The sequence below is a fragment of the Pelodiscus sinensis genome, chromosome 14 (genome assembly GCF_049634645.1).
Source record: "Pelodiscus sinensis isolate JC-2024 chromosome 14, ASM4963464v1, whole genome shotgun sequence".
Taxonomy (NCBI): domain Eukaryota; kingdom Metazoa; phylum Chordata; order Testudines; family Trionychidae; genus Pelodiscus; species Pelodiscus sinensis.
This window is the reverse complement of record NC_134724.1, coordinates 22,170,849-22,187,233: the sequence shown is the minus strand read 5'-3', so window position 1 is coordinate 22,187,233 and position 16,385 is coordinate 22,170,849. Positions and strand designations below refer to the sequence as shown.

At 40.1% G+C, this 16,385-nt stretch overlaps 1 protein-coding gene across 15 annotated transcripts in view; it reads right to left on the bottom strand.

The window, feature by feature from the left end:
* Positions 1 to 16,385, bottom strand: part of CEP152 (centrosomal protein 152) — a 66,915-nt gene that overhangs the window by 16,005 nt on the left and 34,525 nt on the right. For 12 of the 15 annotated variants that reach the window (XM_075897196.1, XM_075897200.1, XM_075897198.1 and 9 more), the window contains 9 exons: positions 15,877 to 16,084; positions 15,041 to 15,166; positions 14,786 to 14,916; positions 14,485 to 14,613; positions 14,193 to 14,328; positions 10,822 to 11,013; positions 5,852 to 6,139; positions 5,023 to 5,154; positions 3,659 to 4,309 (listed from right to left, as the gene is read on the bottom strand). In XM_075897196.1, the coding sequence (XP_075753311.1) occupies positions 3,659 to 4,309; positions 5,023 to 5,154; positions 5,852 to 6,139; positions 10,822 to 11,013; positions 14,193 to 14,328; positions 14,485 to 14,613; positions 14,786 to 14,916; positions 15,041 to 15,166; positions 15,877 to 16,084 (1,993 nt within the window). The remainder of the gene's footprint in view (positions 1 to 3,658; positions 4,310 to 5,022; positions 5,155 to 5,851; positions 6,140 to 10,821; positions 11,014 to 14,192; positions 14,329 to 14,484; positions 14,614 to 14,785; positions 14,917 to 15,040; positions 15,167 to 15,876; positions 16,085 to 16,385) is intronic. The other 3 variants (XM_075897203.1, XM_075897201.1, XM_075897202.1) reach the window with 2 other exon arrangements.

Below are 16,385 nucleotides of genomic sequence, written 5' to 3'. Positions count from 1 at the left end.
ACACACATACCTCCTGTTATCTTCCAGGACACACGAATCAAATCATCACCTTAAAAAGGGGGATTTTATTAGCAAAACAAAGATATATTTGATAAAGCATACTTGGTTGCTAGGTGTTACAGAGCAACTAAGAAAAGAATAGGTCAAAACACAAAGAGCAATCTCTTTGGGCTGTAGCTATATATGGTGAGTGGGGGAGGGAAGGCACATGGAATCCACACAGAGAAATTTAACCAAACAACCAAAACAAAGAAAAATACCCTGATAATACCTAAATATGCATTTTCCCCTTATTTATTCATGATCCCTTCATGATCCAATCCACTTCCATGCCCCGAATTCCTTGGAGGCATGGTAGTCCTGATTATTGCATATTGCTCCCTCCAGTCCTTAACTTCAAACGCACACAAAGAGAAACAGGTAGGTATGTATATACAATTAACAGTAGGTATGTATATACAATTAACATTTCAGCACTGTATCCCGTTGGTTCTTCTGGCCCCTGCCAACACCCTTAGCTACCTGAGTTTAACACTTTAGTCACCTAGTACTGGCCAGCACTCCTCCTATCCATCACACCACTTGTGATTGGAAAACAAGTGACTGAACCAGTCTGCCAGCTAGTTGAACCTCCCAGAGGAATGAGGCTTGAAGGGTTAATGCCATTGCTGATACTGAATTCCCATAGGAGTATAGCTTCCTGGCACAGGGGAAAGGAGTCAGCACTTCCTTGATTGTTCACAAAAAACATTGCCATAAAGTTGTCCATGAACACTTCCTTGCACGTGCCCCATAGGGGATCCAGAAAGACCTGGCAATCCACGCAAATGGTCCATAGTTCCCACATGTTTATGTGAAGGCCTAGTTCATCCTGGGACGACAGGCCCAGCATCTGCAATTGGCCCAGATAAGCACCCCACCCTACAGCAGAAGCGTTGTCACGAGTGACTGGTGTCCTTCTTGAAACCCAGCCCCTCAAACTACCTGGCTCTGCAGCCACCAATTGAGCAGGACAAGGAGAGCTGGGGGGACAAAACAATTACTGTGGGTCCTTGCCTAGTTTCTAGACCTGCATTAGTCAAGCTCGTAGGGCCAGGAGACAATGGTGGGTATGTTGCACAATGTATGCATTGCTCAGTGAGGAGGGAGAAACAGTAAAAGGAAACTTGGAAATGGCAGAGGTGCTTTGTGTTTCAGTCTTCACCAAGAAGTCTGATGATGAAAGAATGCCTAACACAGTGAATGCTAGTGGGAATGAGGTAGGTTTAGAAGATAAAATTAAAAAAAGAACAAGTTAAAAATCACATAGAAAAGTTAGATGTTTGTAAGTTACCGGGGCCTGATGAAATGCATCCTAGAATACTCACGTAGCTGATAGAGGAGGTATCTCAGCCTTTAGCTATCATCTTTGAAAAATTGTGGAAGACAGGAGAGATTCCAGAAGACTGGAAAAGGGCAAATATAGTGCCCATCTATAAAAAGGGAAATAAGAACAATCCAGGAAACGACAGACCAGTTAGTTTAACTTCTGTGCCAGGGAAGATAATGGAGCAAATAATTAAGGAAACACCTGGAAAGATAATAAGGTGATAGGTAACAACCAGCATGGATTTATAAAGAACAAATCATGTCAAAACAATCTGTGAAGTGGTGGACGTGGTATACCTAGACTTTAGTAAGGCATTTGATATGGTCTCACATGATCTTATCAATAAACTAAGAAAACAACTTAGATGGGGCTACTGTAAGGTGGGTGCATAACTGGCTGGATAACGGTTCTCAGTAGTTATAAACAGTTCACAATCCTACTGAAAGGGCATAAAAAGTGAGGTTCCGCAGGGGTCTGTTTTGGGACCAGTTCTGTTCAATATCTTCATTAACCATTTAAATAAAGGCATAGAGAGCATGCTTAACTTTGCAGATGATACTGAGGTGAGAGGGGTTGCAACTGCTTTGGACGATAGAGTCATAATTCAAAATGATCTAAGCAAACCGGAGAAATGGTCTGAGGTAAACAGGATGAAATTTAATAAGGACAAATGCAAAGTACTCCATTTAGGAAGGAACAATCAGTTTCACACATACAGATTGGGAAGCAATTGTCTAGGAAGGAATATTGCAGAAACGAATCTAGGGGCCATAGGGGACCACAATAAATATGAACAAACATGATTCTGGGATGCATTAACAGAAGTGTTGTGAGCAAGACATGAGAAGTCATTCTTCCACTCTACTCTGTGCTGATCAGGCCTCAGTTGGAGTATTGTGTCCAATTCTGACCACCACATTTCAAGAAAGATGCAGAGAAATTGGAGAGGGTCCAGAGAAGAGCAACAAGAATGATTAAAGGTCTACAGAACATGACCTTTGAAGGAAGACTGAAAGAATTGGGCTTATTTAGTTTGGAAAGGAAAAGACTGAGAAGGGACATGATAGCAATTTTCAGATAATCTAAAAATGGTGTCACAAGGAAGAGGGAGAAAAATTGTTCTCCTTGGCCTCTGAGGATGGGACAAAAAGCAATGGGCTTAAACTACAGTAAGAAAGGTTTAGGTTGGACATTAGTAGGGCTCAACAAATAATGTAATCTACTCGCCCGTGGTGAGTAGATTATAACCCAGAAAAGCCAGCGCAGAGCGATCTGCACATGCACAGAACGCAGAACCATGCGAAACCGCGTGGCTGGCGAGTGGGGCTCGCCGCCGCTTGGTGAGCCCCAGAAAAGCCAGCGCAGAGCGATCTGCATATGCACAGAACGCAGAACCACGCGAAACTGCGTGGCTGGCGAGTGGGGCTCGCTGCCGCTTGGTGAGCCCTGGACATCAGGAAAAACTTCCTAGCTATCAGGGTTGTTAAACACTGGAATAAATTGGCTAGGGAGGTAGTGGAATCTCCATCTCTGGAGATATTTAAAAGCAGGTTAGACAGACATCTATCAGGGATGGTATACAGTTAGGGTAGGTGGGTAGCTTTCTCAGTTCATGCTTTTAAACTTCTATTCAAAAAGACTCTATCAGCAGATTATAGAATAACAACACATATGAATGACAACCTGCAAAATAAGCAAACTACTGTTAAAGGCAATATTTGATCCAGTAGAACACAAAATCCATTACTTTAACTTCAGAAGACAATTTCTGGAATTTCTCCAGATATATTCCAAGTTTAATTCATAGATTAAATTATTTCCTGAGCTAAGGTCAGAAGACCAGTAGGACTTCCTGGATAACATAAGCCATAGAATTTCACCCAATTACCCTTATATTGAGCTAAATAACTTGTGTTTGACTAAAGTATATCTTCCAGAAAGGTGTCCAGTCTTGATATCAAGGCATCAAGAAATAAAGGAATCCACCATTTCCCAATGGCTAATCACACTCACGGTTAAAAATGTGTACTTACTTCTAATTTGAATTTGTCTAACTTAAATTTTTAAAATGTCAAAGTTATACCTGTAGTCCTCTTTTTCACTTATTTAAGAGAGAACCTTCTATCTCTCTTCTAAAGTTTTAAGAATAGACCAATAAAAAACTCAATTGTTTTACGTTTTTGATCCATATATAATGTCTTGGGGATGCGCAAAGTCCTATGACAGTTACCCGAGAAGTCCCTTCCTCAGGGTTGGCATAGTTATATTTTTAATTTATAGAACCATTACCTCTCTCCATTCTTGTCTGGCTTTTTCTAGAATTGTGCACATTGTGCCTCTATAAGCCTTCTCTAGGGATGCCTTTAGCTTTTCCTTGTATTGGCAGTTTGACTGAATGGTACTACAGGAACATGTATCCTGCCAAGAATGCTCATTATTTCCATTTGTGACTAGTTCTTCATGGATTTCCCTTAACAAGAGCTCAAGTTCAATGAGAATCTTCTCCTCATATTGGTGAATTTCCTCTTGGAGCCTCTGTGTTTCCTGACCTGCCCATTCTCGTTGCTTTTGGTCCAGACACATCTTAAGTTCTGCCTCTTTCTGAATTAGCAATTCATTTTTCTGCTTCGCAAGATCTTCCTTAGCACTTGCAAGCACCTCGTTTATTTTACTTCTATGATCATCTAAGAATGAACGGTAGTCTCGCTCATTTTGTTCCTGTAGCTGTATGATTTCTTCTTGCTTTTCTTTGTTCCACTGAGCACGAGCCTGTGCTAGCTCTGCTTTAACAGTCGCAGGGATTTCTTCTTTCTTTAGCTCCAGTTCCTTTCTAAGAGAAAGTACCTGCTCTTCAAGATCTTTGGTTCTGGCTCCAGATTTCTCTGTGTTCCCAAGCTGTTTCTTCCATTTCTCCTCAGCTGCTGAAAGAACTAGTGATAGCTAAAGAATGCAAAATATATTTAAAAACAGTCTGTCAGCAAACCCTTAAGGATTATAAGAGCATAACAGCTATAACAGCATAAACTTTAAAGAAACTGATCAACCCTGTTTGAAAATGTGGATACACACATTGTTCTGCATTGCTAAGCATGCACGTATGCGTGTGCGCGCACACACAGAGACTGTCCCTCCTATCTAATCAATGTGATAACAGCTTTACAATATATTAAGAATCTTGCAGAAGCCTAAGAAAAAAATTCCTTCAGTTAAGATGAAATATTAATGGAGTTGCTACAGCCATTTGAGAAAGAATGATTGCAAGTGTTTCTTCATTCAAGTCAGAAGAGTTTTACAAGTCAGTCCATTATCAATCCTATTTCAGTAGCAAATTATTTGGCTCCAGCCTCTAGAAATTGGCTTCATTTTAATTCTGCTCATTTCCATTAACGGAGAAATCTACTCACAATTTTAAACCAGTGTAATTTACTTCATTAGACCTGAGTTTAGCACAGCTCTTAAATATATGCTTTATTGAATCAGGGCTCAAATTGTTTTGATTTAACTTAACTTTTTTTCAAATTTTCTTTATATATATATATATATATATATATATATATATATATATATATATATATATATATATATATATATACACACACACACACACACACACACACACACACGCAAGCATCCGACCAAGTATGCTTTGCTACCTGTTTTGCTGCATTGATTTCATGCTCTCTTTCCCATTTCTCTCGCTCTTCTTTCAGATTTCTTTTGTATTCTTCAAGTTCTGTTAATTCTTGCAACCACCTGGCATAAGCTTTGGTCAAAGCTGTTTCTACCTTCAAAGAGAGAAACAGAGGAACAAGAACTCATTTTAACCATTAGAGTCAAAATGTGGTTTCATGTTTAACACAGTGAAGGTAGTACATCAGCACAAGACAAACTTGTAATTTCTGTTTGAATTGCCAATGCTTACAGGAAAAAGTATCAGGGTTACCGCATTTTTTTGTTTTTAAATAAGTTCCAATGCATTATAGCTTGAGGTTCCTTTACCCCCTTCCCTCAAAAAGAGAGAGAATTAAGTAACATTAATTGTGTTTTAAATTAATTAACTACTAAAATACATCAAGTGGTTTTGCTCAGAAATTCAGGAACTTATACTGGCTCATTCCTTTGAGTCATGTTACAGAGTTCAAAGGTAGCATAGCTAGAGAACTGCTGGCCTAGATGATCTTTCATATCATTTCTATAGCATCAGGAGGCGGAAAACAGAAGGTTAATATTTTTCAAATTTTGGAGATAATCAAATACAAGAATTTGAATTACTAAAGGTACGATTAAACTTGCTTTATAATAACTTCCTCTGCTTAAAACAACACATTTACCATCAGATTCTTCACTGCTTTGAACTTATGCTATTTACACTGAGTAAAGGACAATCAAGCAAGTATAAACATTGGCATTCTGATTTAATAGCACTCACTTTACATGTTTGAAAACTGTAAAACAATAAGCAGTGTAAAATGTCTATATTACCTGATTGGCAATGTTTTCATGATGTTTTCTCTCCAGTTCTGTTTCAAGTTCTTTCAAGGCCTCTCTAACAGCCTTCTCCTTTTCTTTCAGTGCATCCTCCTGTTGCAATTTTTGCTCCTGAACCATCCTTTCAATCTCCTTACTTGATGTTTCATCTATTATGGGTACTTGGTCAGTTTGGCTGCCACTGCTTTTGAGTTCAACTAAAGTTTTTTTAGATTCTGCTAGAGTTTGGTCCAGTTTGCCTTGCCACTCTATTTCTAGTTCTTGGATAACTTGTTCTTTGATCTACATTTAAAAAAAGAAAAGTATTTTTAGAAGAAAAATATGTAAAAACGAGAGTTATTATTGGTCAGTTATACAGTTGAGGTGTACATCTTTCCCTGTGAGATGAGAGAAACACAACGTAGATGATATAAAGCTGCTTCTATAGAAACAAGAACTTCCATTTCTGAAGGGTTAGTGTAATTTAAGCTTCTTGAAACACTTTTTTACCAAGTCCGATTAGAGTGCTCAAGTTGAAAAAACCTCAATAATAGTGACAAGAATCAGAGGGGTAGCCGTGTTAGTTTGAATCTGCAAAAGCAACGAGAAGTCCTGTGGCACCTTATAGACAAACAGATTTATTGGAGCATAAGCTTTCATGGGCAAAGATCCACTTCGTCAGATGCATGTGCAATAATAGTGGGGGATTTTAACTATCTCCATATTGACTGGCTACATGTCACCTCAGGTCAGGATGCATAGATAAAATTTCTTGATACTTTAAATGATTGCTTCTTGGAGCAGCTGGTTCTGGAATCCACAAGGGGAGAGGCTATTCTTGATTTAATCCTAAATAGAGTGCAGGATTTGGTCCAAGAGGTAAATATAACTGGATAACTTGGTGACAATAAATGTAATAAAATTTAACATTCCTGTGGTGGGGAAAACACCTTTGCAGCCCAAAATGGTGGCATTTAATTTCAGAAAGGGAAACTACAAAAAAATTGAGGAAATTAGTTAAACAGAAATTAAAAGGTACAGTGACAAAAGTAAAATCTCTGCAAGCAACATGGAAACTTTTCAAAGACATCATAATAGATGTATACCCCAAATTAAAAAACACAGTAAGAGAACCCAAAGTGTGCCACCGTGGCTTAACAGCCAAGTAAAAGAAGCAGTGACAGATAAAAAAAGATTTAAAAAGTGGAAGTCAAATCCTAGTGAGGAAAATAGAAAGGAGCATAAACTTTGTCAAATTAAGTGTAAAAATATATTAAGAAAAGCCAAAAAGGAGTCTGAATAACTGCTAGCCAAAAAACTCAAAAAGTAATAGCAAAATGCTTAAGTACATCAGAAACGGGAAGCCTGCTAAACAACCAGTGGGACCCTTGGACAACTGAGATGCCAAAGGAGCATTCAAAGATGATCAAGTCATTGCAGAGAAGCTAAATGAACTTTTTGCTTCAGTCTTCACAGCTGAGGATATTGGGGGAGATTCCCAAACCTGAACCATTCTTTTTAGGTGACAAATCTGAGGAATTGTCCCAGATTCAGGTGTCATTAGAGGAGGTTTTGGAATAAGTCGATAAATTTAACAGTAACAAGTCACCGGGATCAGATGGCATTCACCCAGGAGTTGTGAAAGAACTCAATGGGAAATTGCAGAACTATTAACTGTGGTTTGTAACCTATCCTTTAAATCAGCTTTCATACCTAATGACTGGAAGATAACTAATGTAACACCAATATTTAAAAAGGGCTCTTGAAGTGATCCTGGCAATTACAGATCAGTAAGTCTAACGTCAGTACCAGGCAAATTAGTTGAACCTATAGTAAAGAATAAAATTATTAGACACATAGATGAACCTAATTTGTTGAGGAAAAGTCAATATGGTTTCTGTAAAGCAGAGTTTTCCAAACTATGGGACGTGGCCCGGTACTGGGCTGCGGGAAAAAAATACCTGGCCTCAGCGTGGCTGGCAGGAGGGGAGCGGGGCAGACTGGGAGGAGGGGTGTGTGTGTGGGGGGAGAACCAGCCGCCAAGAAGCAGGGTTGGGGGCAGTGGGGCGGGGCTGGGAGAAGGTGTGTGTGGGGGGGAAACCAGCCGCCGGGAAGCAGGGTTGGGGGCAGTGGGGCGGGGCTGGGAGGAGGTGTGTGTGGGGGGGAAACCAGCCGCCAGGAAGCAGGGTTGGGGGCAGTGGGGCTGTCCAGCGGAGATCTGGGGTGGGGGGGGGGGGAAGAGCACAGCAGAAGCAGGGCTGGATAGGGGGTGGGCACGGGCCTGGCCGTGAGAGATCGGGAGGAAGAGGACAGGAGAACCAGCCTCCAGAAGCAGGGCTGGCCGGGAGCAGTGGGGCTGGCCAGGGGAGATCGGGAGGAGAAGCGGGGTAGAATTGGCCAGCTGGCAGGACTGACCCGGGAACATGCTGACCCCGGCACACGAGTGAGTCCGGCCCCAAGGATTCCATTCCCCCCTTCCTCCGCCATACCCTTCCTTAAGTAGTTGTAAACTGCCTGGCTGGTAGACACACTCACGCAGCGATAGCACGTTTACCAGCCAGGTAGTTCGCAGCTACAGACTGATACACCTAATTATAATAAAACTTGCCTAATTAGAAAATTTGTTTCCCAGACAAAACCCTCAAATACTGGACTGTCTGGTACAAAACCGGACACCTGGCAACCCTACCCTTCCTTGCATCCTCCCTCCTAGCCAGAAACCCTAACCCCAATCTGCTCCTGCTCCCGCCTCCGCCTCCTGGAGTACCCATGCGGCGCCAGGTCCCCCAAGCCCTGGCCCAGGCTGGGCGGAGAATGCAGCCGGGTGAAACACTGAAAATGTATTCATTTTAAATTCCTTTTTCATATGTGTTTATATTTTTGGGCTGCAAAAAACAGTACTGAAAAAAAACGGGTTCTAACTAAAATAAAAAGTTTGGGAAACCCTGGTCTAGCGAGCTTTCTATCCATCTTACAGTCCATTTATCCAATCCATATTCCCTTAACTTGCTGGCAAGAATATTGTGGGAGACTGTATCAAAAAGCTTTGCTAAAGCTGGCACTGGGGGCTTTGGGAAGACCAGAAACAACTTATTTGAATATTCATCATTTGTTTAAGGAATATGCAAATGAATGTTACCAGTCCTCCAAAAGCTTGTGAATGGATTTACTGGTCCCCGTGTCAAAGAGTTTGGGAACCGCTGCTGTAAAGGGAAATCACGCCTTACTAGTCTGCTAGAGTTTTTTGCAGAACAAACATGTGGACAAGGAGGATCCAGGGCATATAATATACTTAGATTTCCAGAAAGCCTTTGACAAGGTCTCTCACCAAAGGCTCTTCTGTATAGTAAGTTGTCATGGGATAAGAGGGAAGATACTTTCATGGATTGAGAACTGGTTAAAAAAAGACAGGAAACAAAGGGTAGGAATAAATGGTACATTTTCTGATTGGAGAGAGGTAACTAGTGGGGTCCCCCAAAGGTCTGTCCTGGGACCAATTTTATTCAATTTATTTATAAATGATCTAGAGAAAAGGGTAAACAATGAGGTGGAAAAATTTGCAGAAGATACCAAACTGCTCAAGATGGTTAAGACCAAAGCAGGCTGTGAAGAGCTTAAAAAAGATCTCACCCAACTCAGTGATTGGGCAACAAAATGGCAAATGAAAATTTAATGTTGATAAATGTAAAGTAATGCACATTGAAAAAATAATCCCAACTATACATACAATATGGTGGGGACTAATTTAGTTACAACTACTCAAACGAGAGATCTTGAAGTCATTGTGGATAGTTCTCTGAAAACATATACTCAGTGTTCAGCGGCAGTCAAAAAAGCAAATAGAATGTTAGGAATAATTTAAAAAGTGATAGAGAAGACAGAATAGATTATTCCCTCTATATAAAACCATGGCACTCCCACATCTTGAATACTGTGTACAGATGTGGTTGCTTCATCTCAAAAAAGATATACTGGCATTGGAAAAGGTTCAGCAAAGGGCAACAAAACCGATTAGGGGTTTGGAATGGGTCCCATATGAAGAGAGATTAAAACAACTTGGACTTTTCATCTTAGAAAAGAGGAGACTAAGGGGGGGGGGGGATAGGATAGAAGTCTATAAAATCATGACTGGTATGGAAAAAGTGAAGGAGGAAATGTTATTTACTTATTCCCACAATGTAAGAACTAGGGGTCACCAAATGAAATTAATAGGCAGCAGGTTTAAAACAAACAAAAGGAAGTTTTTCTTCATTCAGCACACAGTCAACCTTGCTGGACGATGTGGTGAAGGCTAGGACTTTAACGGAATTCAAGGAAGAGCTAGATATATTCATGGAGGTTAGCTCCATCAATGGCTTTTAACCAAGATGAGTAGGAATGGTGTCCCTAGCGGCTGTCTGAAAATGGGTGACAGGAGAGGAATCACATGAAGATTACCTGTTGTATTCCCTCCCTCTGGGGCACCTGGCATTGGCCACATCGGCATACAGGATATGGGGCTTGATGAGCCGTTGATCTGACCCACTATGGCCATTCTTATGTTCTAAATTTAAGAAATCTCAGTACGTAAGAGTAACAAAGGCAGAGTGCTTTTGTGTTCCCATTCTACAGTTTTTGAGACGGCAATAAAAAACGTGCAAATAAGTTTACATGGCTACTAAAGCAAATGGCAAATACAACTTATGAATCACCCATTCTAGAATTCAAGCAAAATATTTAGATGTGCTTATGGGTGCAGTTATTATACATTTTAAAGGTTAATTTTAAATTAAAGCCTGATGAAGAGGCGCTGAGCATCTGCAACTCCCACTGATTTCAGCAGCTCAGTATATTTCTTAACATTAAAGGAGCAGATTCCAAACTGGTTTAAGTTACCATAGTTTCAGTGACTTTACATTGAGCTATATCTGCTGAAGATCTGCTCCTAAGTGTCCATTAATAGACTATTATGAATTTGTACGTGTCTATTAGTACAAGCCACACACCTCTTTCTGTTCCTTCTCCCAGTGGGCTTTTGCTAATGCCACTTCATTTTCCACTTGCTGTTTAATACTGACTTCTTTTTCTTTCAGCCATTGTTTTTTTGCTGTTATAATAGAATTCCTGTGCTTTTCTTCTAGTTCAGTCCTCAGATGGTTAAGAGATTCTTCTTTTTCTTCCAATAATTGTTTCTTGAACTAGACAACATTCAAGCATACAACTCAACAAACTTTAGCCAACTGTTACACACACCAGAAAGAATAGACCCGATTAAGATTATAAAGCCTGTGCACTTCATTACTGACTACTCAATGAGATATTTTCTTCTTGATAAATACTTTCTCTTAAAGTGTGGTTATTATTATGAGTGACTACTGTGACTTTTCTGAGTCAACATATCTGCTCCCAGTATTCTGAGCTGCATCTGTTTATGCTGCTTTAGGAAAGAAGACTGCTCACATACCAATAGCCCTTCAGATACTCAATGTACCTCCAGAAAAACAACACAGATTCTATTCTCTCACATGAATAAAAATAGTGGTCAGCTTTAATTCACTGTCATTGTAGATAAGAAATAAAACAGTTTTCAGATCCCAGATGAAGCTTGCAATGAATGCAATTAGAAAAAAACAACACTGGTCTATATACTGAACTAGTCTGACATAGAAGCAACTTGTACAGAATCCCTTTTCAGAGCACAGTAAATGTTATATAGTATCGATGCAAATGAGCAAATGGTAGGAGAGGTTACAGCTGATATCACAATTCTAACCATCACTACATTTTTTCATGGGATAGCTACAAGGATAGAAAGCTCCACTGATCATGAACATTTTTACATGTGCTATTAGCTAGACTCATTAAATTTCTGATATAGTTGCACACCTATAAGATGAACCATCAACATTATGCACAGTAAAACACTTTAAACAAAAACACGCCAAACGCAAATTAGTTTCCTCTTCATGTACACCTCAAACACAAAAGGCGCTGAGTTCTGTTGACCTGAGGTTTTTCAGTAACATGAAGTGAATTTCCCGTAATTATATTAAGCTACACTTGTTTCAGTAAATAAATATAGTTATAGTGTACCCTTCTACATGGCAAAAATGTACCCTATTTAGTGTAAGGACTCAATTTAGTTTTAGATCAACATATGTTAATGGTTATATTAACTAATGAAAATCTCCTGTCTTTAAGGAATAATGGAAGTACAAAAGCAAAGCGGATTAAAATAAATTTAATTTAAAGCTTTCCATTTGGTGATTTAAATCAGTTCACCCCTATGTTGGCAAACCCCCAGTAGACACAACTATTCCGACATGCGCTTCTGTTGGCATAGCTAATGTCACTCAAAGAGGTGGTGTAGGTATGCCAGAAGAATGCCTTCTGTTGGTTTACAGTGTCTCTCCACTATGGAGTTATGTTGACATTACTTTACTGTAAAGCATTGGTCACCAACCAGTAGATCGGGATCTACCAGTAGATCTTGGAGGCTCTGACAGGTGATCCCGACTGGCTTGGCCAGGAAGCTGTCGGGCACTGGCACTTCAGTTGCCCCTCCACCCACTGTCATGCTGCTCCTGCCCTCTGCCTTGGAGCTGCCCCCCAGGAGCCTCTTGCTTGCTGTACAGGGTGTGGGAGGGAGAAGAGGGGATGGTGATGTCAGGGTGTCTCCTTCGCCCGCACTCCTGTACCCTACCTCCACACAGAGAGAAGGGGATGGAGGGAGCTTGGCAATGAAAATCTCTCACTCTAACACTGTGTTTCAGTACATAAATTCATTTTCATTCTCACAAACACACACTTTCCTTCACTCTCATCTCCTGACCCAACACATATTTGGGGGGGCTGTTACTCCTTTTACTGCTTGCAAAGCATGTTAGTTTTGGTTTTTGACTGGTCTGTGCATCTCATAATTTTCATTTCTCTCTTACGCTTAAATTTTATTCTTTGAGTAGTGAGCTCTAAAATGCCTAACCTGTCATAGCTGGAATAATTATCCCTGTGGTAATTGCTGCTCCTGGAAGTGGCTGGCATGTCCCTACAGCCCTGGAGAGAGATAGAATAAGGTGTCTCCACATGCTGTCCTTGCCTGCAGACATCACTCCTGCAGCTCCCAATGATCAGTAGAAGCTGCCTGTAGATGAGGGGCAGCATGTGGCACCATGGAGCCATTGCTGTACATGTCAGCTGCTTTCAGGAGTGGTGCATGGTCAGGGCAGGAGTAAGCCTGCCTTAACTCCAGTGCTCCACTACTCAGAAGCTGTTTCAGTTAAACAGTGCCCAGCAAAATCCTATTTCCTGAACCCCTATCCCAGCCCTGAACTTCCTTCTGCACCCAACCTCCTGCCCCAGACATGAGTCCCCTATACCCAAACTCTTTCCTAGAGCTTGCACCCTGAAACCCCTCCTGAACCCCAATCCCCCACCCTGGGCTAAGCCTGGAGCCCCTCCCACACTCTAAATTCCTTGGCCCAAGACCAGAGCCTGCGCTCCGACCCCCTACCCTAGCCTAGTGAAAGTGAATGAGGTTTGGGAAGAAAGATGAAGTGAGCAGGGTAAGGCCTTGGAGAAGGGATGAAGCAAGGGTGGGGCCTCAGAGAAGGGGAGGGAAGGAAGCCAGGCAAGGATATTTGGGTTTGAGGTACAGCTTATATTGCACTTAAATTGAAAAAGTGATCTTGTGGTTAAAAATGTTGGCAACCACTGCTGTAAAGTTCTGTAGTACAGACAAGCCTTCAGTATAAGAGGTCTCCCCTAAGTGTGCAGCTTCAGAACAATGACTCGAAGGCATGAACTTCCCCTTATAGACTTTTAATCTTACAGAACCATCAACTTTAAAATCAGAGAATAGGAATTCAGTGCCAGCATTAACTACTTAGCAGCTTACCCTTTTAGCAGGCAGAATGTGATAGGGGCAAGATCAACACCCACAGAAAGTTTGGAATTGGAAGCTGTTGAAGGGAGAGAAATTTAGACCAGAACACAGACACAACGACAAACAAGTGAGGTCAGCAGAAAAAAGGACACAAAGGAAAAGGAAATAAGAGTCAAAAGGGGAGCCTTTTCCATGGGATAATTTTAAATGTGACACGGTATAAGTAAATAAATAAGGATAACCAACAGTTTAGGCACTATGTAAAGACTATATTCTATCATCTCTCTCTATGGCAGCTTTTCATTGACAGCAAGTATTCAGTCATAGCTCAAAGTCTGTACATATACTTAGATTTATACCCTACCCCATGGACAAAAACAGAAGTGGAACTCAGCCCTTCACTCCTGAAGGAAAAAGAAAAGTCATGAAATTCAATACCTTTCCCATACTTCTAGTTTAGCAAAGCATTCTGAAAGGGGGACTTTTTTCTTGTACCTTCTCTTCCTTTGACTGCTGCTCTTGTTCAAATTTCTTCCTCAAAGTTATTTCCAGTGAGTCTCTCTCTCTGCAGATTGCTATGTAACATTCCTTCACTGCAGTCATCTCCTTGTTCAACTCATCCATGTCAGCCCTTACATAAATCATTATTGTTATTTTTTACATTCACAAACATGACCATAAACTGTTCATAATATAAAAAGGAAATTATTTGAAATGCGACAAAGAGGGCTTCTTCATGGTAGATTCTCAGTCTAATTAAGGATGTTAAAATTAATAAAAGTCTTACTTTAACTGTGAGATGGTCTCTTCATAAGCCTTAATGAGCTGTTCTTTTTCTGCAGCATGCCTCTCCATGAGATCTTCCTGAAGTTGGGCTTTTGTATCTTCATGGTGTTGCTGATAGGTTCTTTCACACCTAGGATGGAAAAAAGTTAAAGCTTCATTCCACTGTTTATGTACAAGCACAACTGTTTTTTTGTTTCGTTTTATTTTTGTAAGAAGCATGAAGTCTAATACTGCCATCTCTGTACAAAAGGACCTACATAGGCCATTGTGGATGAAGATGGAGATGGATTTAGAAAAGCTACCTGTCAACAGCTTCTTGTTTATCCCGATCAAAGTCCTGAATCATTTGTCTCATCTGATTACACAGATCTTGGTTTGCAATTTTCAGTTTTTCCTCACTTGCTTTAAGCTCTTGAATACACGAACTATAGTTCTATACAAATGAAAGTAAAAATCATGAAAAGACAATTTTAAATAATACATTTTAATTTACTTTTTGGACAATCTGGCTGGTCTTTACCTTAAGGGGGAAAGGTTAAACATGACATTAAACTCACCTCAGCTTCTTGTTGTAAATCCTGATTCACCTTTCTAAGTCTCAGAAGCTCTTCTTGAAGAAAATTATCAGACGCAAATGGAGTGGACCATAAGGTTTCAGTCTGATCTCCCACGCTACTTTTAGGCTATCAATAAAACATAAAACTAACTTGAAAAAAATTTTCAGGCATACATGTATACAAACTTGCTTTAGAAGTTAACATGTTAAGCAAATATCTCTCCTTGATGCCAAAACAAAGCAGTAAAAGGCAATGCCTTCATTACAAAATACAGGATACTATGATTTTAAGTATTCAGCTCATATGACAATCTTTATCATTTTTGTGATATCTTCTGGGTTCATTCTAGAAGTATATACTCAAAGCCCTACACCAAAGTTGAATGCCAGCTACCATCTAATTGAGACATGAAGGCCTTTGCAAGACTGATTTGCTTCCCCCAACCACTGAGAAATCAGAACTATGAAGATAATTTTAATCAATTAATAAAGCTTGCTACCATGTGCAAGCAAGTCCTCACATCAGAAACTCAACTGGAAGGCAAGACAAATTATCCAAGTTCTGGTGGTAGTTTAAAAATACCTGACAGTTATTTCCATTTTTCCTCATGCTACTTAGCCTATTTCTGCATAACACTAATCCCTTCTTTAAGGTTAAGAACAGCTACATTAAGAACTTCTTGTAAATGTAGTTCAAAGACATTACTTGAAAATGCTGTTTAGGAGAAAATGAGAGCTCACTCATATTTTGCTTGGGTTAGTTGAAATTCAGTGACTTTTTGCCTTGTTCTATTAAGTCTAAATGTTCAGTGTTTTTTTTTTTTTAAATGAACAAACCTCATTCTCGTTTGCTGTTTTATTGGTTTTCAACAACTGCTTGAGTTCTTCTGTTGTCCTCTGACAGTCTTTAAGATCATTTTGTAACTGCGTAATCTGATTTCTTTTCATTTTGTTACTGCTCAATAAGCGTTCCATTTCCGTTTTCAACTCTAGGATGAGCTCATCTTTAGAAAGTTCTTTATCCAAATCTCTGGTTTGTACAGTACTGTTAGAGAAAATATAGCCAGTCCAATATTGTTAAAACCAGTAGACATCCAAAAGCGTAGAACAAGCAGCTTTACTATATTTACCAACAATAGAACAGTTAAAAGAAGTATAAAAAGATTGTTCACCATGAGTAATTACTTCAAGCAATACTAGAAAAAGAGAGTTACTCACCCTATGCAGTAATGGGAGTCCAAGATGTGTGTCCCCATGGGTGCTCCATTCTGGTTTCCGGTGCATTCTTACACTGGCGACCAGAAATTTTTTTCTAACAGTGCCCTGCCTCACCGCACACATACCCT